Source organism: Gilbertella persicaria, assembly GCF_025201335.1.
Source record: "Gilbertella persicaria strain CBS 190.32 chromosome Unknown B0P05scaffold_63, whole genome shotgun sequence".
NCBI lineage: Eukaryota > Fungi > Mucoromycota > Mucoromycetes > Mucorales > Choanephoraceae > Gilbertella > Gilbertella persicaria.
This window is the reverse complement of record NW_026252024.1, coordinates 140,885-146,884: the sequence shown is the minus strand read 5'-3', so window position 1 is coordinate 146,884 and position 6,000 is coordinate 140,885. Positions and strand designations below refer to the sequence as shown.

Sequence of the window (6,000 nt, the reverse complement as noted above, 5' to 3'; positions counted from 1 at the left end):
TACTTACGATTTTTTTTCTCATAGGTATCCATCAAGGTACACTGGCTGTGTTTCTTTAGGCTAGCGAGCTTCAAGTTCTCAAGGTTTGTTCCACTCAAGCTGGTTTCTTAGGTGGCTGAAAGGTCATCCATCAAGACAAACAGTAGGTTCAAGACTCTCTCCTACACTCTCTGTATGGCTGTGCTTCTTTTGGTCGGTTAGTTTCAAGATGACAAAGGTTGTTCTACTCAAGTTGGCTTTTCTAGGTTTCTACAAGGTGATCAAGCAAGGCGTACTGCTGATTCAAGACTTTCCCTCTACGTTGTGCTCTACTTTGGTCAGTGAGTTCCAAAACAGCAAGCTTTGCACTACTCACCGTATTCTGTAGGTATCTGCAAGGCTATCTGTCCATGTTTACTGCTGGCTCTCGATCGTCTCTTCTTGGTTGCGCTTGGTTATGCTTGGTTATGGTTGGCTGTGCTTGGTTGTGCTTGGTTGTGCTTGGTTGTGGTTAGCAAGTTCCACGATCACAAGGTCTGTTCTACTCAAGCTGGTTCCCTAGGCGTCTTCAAGACTATCCATCAAGACATACCGATACCTCAAAACTGTCTCTCTTTGATAATGCTTTATCTTAGTCCGTAAGTTTCTAGATGGCGAAGGTTTACTCTACTTACATTGGCTTTCTAGGTATCTGCAAGGTCTTTTGTACAAGTATCACTGGACTTTCAAGACTGGTTTTCCTAGCTCTGGTTCTCTTTGGCCTTCCAAGGTGTTTGTTCAAGGCTCAACAGGTCTTCATGGTGTGCGTTTCCTTCTTTGAGTCTTCTTGTTTCTGTTTAAGGGTCTGATCAGCTCTTATTGAAGCAAGAAGAGGGTTTGGTTAGGTTTGATCACCCTGATTAGATCCACAATATGTTTGTGCTGTGTTTTTTTTTTACTAGTGTCTCCCCTCTCCTTCTAACTTGTACTTTTCTTTTTTGTTGTCTTTGTGTTGTATTTACAGATAGATTAGGTGCTTTTCTCCGTTTATGCTGTTCGTTTAGTTCGTGTTTTATCGTTTCCAAAGAAGCTGTAAAAAGCCCTCTCTTGTGTATACTCTACAAGCATTGTGGTGTTGATTAGCCAAAGCTTTAGGTTTTTTTTCTTTTTGTCTTACTGTCATGCTCAATGTTGGTTTGATCTCCAGGCATTCCTCAAGCTTAGTGTTTGTTTCTCTTGTTTTTCTTTTCTTTTTTTGGACTGAAGAAGGTTTTGTCTGGTGTCTTTAATGTAAGTAATAGTTGTCTTTTTCTTGTTTTACAGTCAGTGCTTGTGGTTGACTAGATCTTGTGCTTGCGCATTGTCTATTCATCTTTAGTTATTGGCAAAAACAGTCTTAAATAAAATTAATGGATTAAATCCACTCACGTCTGCTGAGATTGAATAAGCTAAAAAAAATCCCCCCTTTTTTCCATTTGAAGGCCTTGATAAAATAGCGCTAGCAATAAAAGTGATAATTATTCATCATGCTTTCCTATCGCCATCTTTTTATTTATCAAATGGCAAACAGCAACTGATTAAATATAAGCTTTTCTTAGGTTAGAAAGCAGTAAAAGCTTTCTTTTTATTGGTTTGTTTTGTTTGTGTTAGCAATTGAACAGTGATACGCATCGTATTGTCTATCTCTTTAAAACGCGTAATGCCCTCTTGAAGATTAACTTTTCTTTGATCATATTTGAATACAACAAGGAAATAAATTGTTATCTACGTATACCTCTTTAAAGAACAAAAAGTAGAGGTCTAAAAAATAAAAGGAATACTTGGACTGTATTCTCTCAATATAAACAATGATATCAGTATGATTATGTCCTCTTTCCTCCCTTTTCTTCTTCTTCTTTTTTCTGTTACTTTGCTCTTCTACTCTCTTGGCCTCGTATGCAAATCTACTAGCCTCTTCTCATCCATCAAGGAGGTAAGATAATTATTCTAAAAGACACGTTTACTGACTCTCTTATAGGGAACCACTTGTTTCCGTACAGTGATGTTCCAAATGCCCTCTTCTTGTCGGCGATGGCATCCATTCGGCCCTGAACTACGCAGGGCCAGTTTGGGCCGGTTCATTCGGCTCTGAACTACGCAGAGCCGCGTGGGCTATGAAAATCAGCACATTAGAGGGTAGCATGATGGCTTTGGTCTTTTGGTAAGTTATATATGCTTGAAAGCCTTTTTTTTTTAATCATCATTCTAGTTACTTGTTTCCTGGTTCATCAAGGCTCTCTTTCTATTGCTTTACTCTTCTGGTTCTATTTCTGGCTCTATTTTGTATTTGGTGAATCTTTCTCAAACCTCTTCTTCAAAATAATTGCCTCTTCCTAATATATGAAATTACTTACACATCATTAAAAAAAATAAACAAGTCATTTTTCCTTCTTTTCTTATCATATATAATCATGATAAATCATTAATGTGCTTATGCTTCTGTATTATTCAAAACTGCTATGTTTAAATTGAATTCGGGTAAAAGCTAGCATGTCTATGAAATAAACAGGCTTTCAATGTGAGACAGACCTAGGTGTGCTTCCTTTTTATAAACAAAAATTGCAGCTTAAATGATTTTACTAAAGGTACTAGAGAAGACATTTATTATGTTCAGATTACCACGATGGCTTTGTTAAGTTGGAATTCTACTAGAAAGAGAATTGCAGGGTTGAACTGTAGCTCCGTATTAAAGAGCACCTCGCTTTCGTAATTTTGAAGTAACGAAAGATAAAATACGTTTGTATTGATTCAATATATATAGATATATATGTTCTTGGCATAAATACTTTTGTAAGATGAGGTTTTGGTTGTGCTTCTTTCTTAAAATACAGCTAGTGAATCAAGTTATTTTCTTTATGAAGTAGCCTATTCAAAGTGTGTTTTTATAAGCTCTGAATATGATTGTCATTCATTATTTTCAAAGGCCAAATACTGCTAAATCAGATAAAATCATTATCAGGGTTTATATGTACGAAGCAAATAGAAAAAAAAAAGAAAACAGGTTTATTGTTCAAGGTTGCTTTTCTTCAGAGGCAGGGCAACTGTAGGCGTTACAAGCTTGGTCAAAGAAGCAAAAGAATTTATCTTTCTTCTCTTGTAGATACAAGACATTTGTTCATTTATTAGCTCTTTAAGCCAACAGAAAGAGAGGACGGTGTCAGGCAAAGAGCCCAGATCCATTTTTCCGCGAGGGAGTGAAAACACATCAAGTTCCACAAAAGTGTAGATTCCATGTGAAGTCAACTCACACACAAAAGAAGAACACATTTCACCATCAACAAACAACGCAAAGCACTTAGGTGTACGGACACCAAGAGACACCTGATGATCAATAGATCGTTTGCACTCTAGAGCCAGCTTAGAGCGATCACTCCAAATTTGACTTGACTTGGTGCCAGGCTTCTTGACCTCCACGCAAAGCAACCCAAAAGAATTATCGTCGATAGGCAGAAAGACGAAAAAATCGGGTTTAGCTTTGCTGCTGCTGCTGCTGCTGCTACTGCTGCTACTACTGCTGCTGCTGCTACTGCTGCTACTGCTGCTACTACTGCTGCTGCTGCTACTGCTGCTACTACTGCTGCTGCTGCTACTGCTGCTACTACTGCTGCTACTACTGCTGCTGCTGTCTGAATTGGGATGGCCACATGGTATTTCTCCATAGGACCGTGTGGATGAGACATTCTTGTCACGCAAGAGTATGTTTCTCAGAAACGGATACAATGCTTGGTCAATGAAGTCTTCGTCAGTTCTACACTCAGTCCTCCAGTTTTTGAAATTGTCAAGCATTTCTTGAACAACTCGTACCAAGGCATATTCTTCTTCCTTCTTCGATTTCTTTGCATACCGCGACATCTGGTACTGCAAGTACTGCACATCTTTTTCTTCTTCATCATCATTATCATCATCGTCATCATCTTCCACTTCTTCTTCTTCTTTTTCTTCTTTTTCTTCTTTTTCTTCTTTTTCTTCTTTTTCTTCTTTTTCTTCTTTTTCTTCTTTTTCTTCTTTTTCTTCTTTTTCTTCTTGCTCCAGCTCCCATTGTGTCTTCAAGTCAATAAACATGACTAGAATTTCATGCTCGAATTGCTTCTTCTTTGTGGCAGGAGTGAGCGCTTTTCTTATTTTTTTGAAGTTTTTGGCTTCAAGGCAGAATCCTTCAACAGCAACTGGCACTTCCAAGATAAAGGAAAGCAGCAAGTATTGACTTTCTCTTAGCATCTTCTTGTTCCTCACCAGCTCAACAACACGTCTTCTTTCTTTGTTGAAAAACTTTTATCAAGTCTTCATCACCAACAGACCAGCGACCAAAGACACCTTCTTCTTTACCATAATCTTGGCATAAGACCATGTTTTTTCTGTTGTTGGTTGTTGTTGCTGTCATAGCAATGCTTGCTTGCTGCTTGATATGCTTTTTCCAGGCTGCCTTAGCATCACCCTTCTTAGCTTCTATGCCTCTTGAATTGGCGTACTTGAAAAAGGCACTTGCAAGCTTGCTATATTCTTCATCTTGATCTTTGCCAATGTTAGCTTTTATGTGCTGACTGTGCCTTTCAATAAGATCAGCGAGTAATGGTATATCATCCTTTTCTTCGCACAGATCGAGAAAAATCTTGAAGATATGTGAGTAAGTTGTCATATTATGGGGTTGAGATTCGAGAATTGAATATGGAAAAGAAAGATGATATTAATGTAAAACACCACAGTCCTATTCTTTACTTTTTCACATAGTACAAATGTACAATTTTATTATAAATACTCTCTATTTTTCTGAAATAAAGGAGGTCATTCAGTGAGCATTATAAGCTGTGTAACGAATAAAAGCATAGCATTTACTATCTCAGTGGATGGTAACAGACTTAATAATTTTATTTTTTATCTTTGGGCTTCCTTCCCGAAACATACTTGTTAACATCTTATTTTCCTTTTATTTTTATTTTCGAATCCATATTTGAACATTATCTTTGATCTACAAAGAACATTATCTTTATTTTATAAGGAGAATTATCTTTATATTATAAGGAGAATTATCTTTATATTATAAGGAACATTATCAAGCGTAGTTATAAGTCCTCTTTTAACATTATCTTTATTTTATAAGGAGCATTATCAAGTAATCGAATCATAAATCTTTAATTGAACATTACCCTACAATAGTAATTCTTATTGTGAGAACATTATTAATTAAAGTGTTATAAAGAACATTATCCTCTTTGACTATAAATTGGGAACATTATCTTTATAATTTTACAAATCTTATACTGAACATTATCATTATAAGTTGAATATTGAACATTATCAATATTTATTTAAAAATTGGACAATTATAAACCTGGTGCTCATTACATACCCATTCCTATAATTTCTACTACAGACCACACAATTTACAGAAGTCACTAAGGTATAAAACACATTTGCATTTTTTGTTCCTTCAAGCACTGTTCTTTCGCATCTTTCAACTTGGAATGTCAACCAATATTAATGAAAATACAATAAGTGTTTCTTTTTTTTTTATTTTTTAATAAATTATAATTCCAAACTACTTTGACCTCCCAGAGGAACTCAAAATAAAGCTTGATGAAGAGTATTGAAGAGATGAAGAGCTCTTGAAAAGAAACAACCCCAAAGATGAGTTGATTGAACTGGTTGATAATCTCTCCTTTTATAATTTCATTTGAGTTCTAGCTTGAGTTTTTTTTTTCTGTTCAAATTCTCCTCTGATTTGAACTTTGAAAAAGATGCCAAAATTAGCTTAGAGGTCTACAATTATTGTTATAACAAAGCATTTTTTTTCGAATATAATATTTAAATAGATATGCCTAAAATTTTCAAGAAAACTTGCACTTTTCTGATTTAACCACGACTGACCAGTCCTTATGTTTTGAAGGAAAGCACCTTTAATAAACTTCATTGCTATTTATGTAGAAAATTGTATAATAATAATAAGTAGATCAGAAGTCTTCTTGGAATTTCCAAGCGATAAAAAATAGTAAATTTTCATGAGTG

At 35.7% G+C, this 6,000-nt stretch overlaps 3 protein-coding genes across 3 annotated transcripts; 1 reads left to right on the top strand and 2 right to left on the bottom strand.

The window, feature by feature from the left end:
* Positions 1–208: 208 nt before the first annotated feature.
* B0P05DRAFT_591792 (uncharacterized protein) lies at positions 209–799 on the top strand (the record flags this gene model as incomplete). Its single annotated transcript, XM_051582938.1, has 3 exons — positions 209–320; positions 368–617; positions 667–799. The coding sequence occupies 3 exons, from the start codon at positions 209–211 to the stop codon at positions 797–799; spliced, it is 495 nt and encodes a 164-aa protein (XP_051430140.1).
* A 1,974-nt stretch (positions 800–2,773) lies between these two features.
* B0P05DRAFT_562195 (uncharacterized protein) lies at positions 2,774–3,912 on the bottom strand. The gene is made up of 2 exons (XM_051580570.1): positions 3,602–3,912; positions 2,774–3,490 (listed from the first exon to the last, which is right to left on the bottom strand). The coding sequence occupies exons 1-2, from the start codon at positions 3,847–3,849 to the stop codon at positions 3,001–3,003; spliced, it is 738 nt and encodes a 245-aa protein (XP_051430139.1). The 5' UTR covers positions 3,850–3,912; the 3' UTR covers positions 2,774–3,000.
* B0P05DRAFT_600431 (uncharacterized protein) lies at positions 3,858–4,705 on the bottom strand. The gene is made up of 2 exons (XM_051583227.1): positions 4,000–4,705; positions 3,858–3,915 (listed from the first exon to the last, which is right to left on the bottom strand). The coding sequence occupies exon 1, from the start codon at positions 4,631–4,633 to the stop codon at positions 4,235–4,237; it is 399 nt and encodes a 132-aa protein (XP_051430138.1). The 5' UTR covers positions 4,634–4,705; the 3' UTR covers positions 3,858–3,915; positions 4,000–4,234.
* Between the last annotated feature and the right edge of the window lie 1,295 nt (positions 4,706–6,000).

Coding starts and splice junctions, on each gene's coding strand:
- B0P05DRAFT_562195 (XM_051580570.1), bottom strand. CDS start 3,849: ATGTCGCGGTATGCAAAGAAATCGAAGAAGGAAGAAGAATATGCCTTG. Junction 3,491..3,601: donor AGCAGCAGCAGTAGTAGCAG/CAGTAGTAGCAG, acceptor CAGCAGTAGCAG/CAGCAGCAGCAGCAGCAAAG.
- B0P05DRAFT_600431 (XM_051583227.1), bottom strand. CDS start 4,633: ATGACAACTTACTCACATATCTTCAAGATTTTTCTCGATCTGTGCGAA.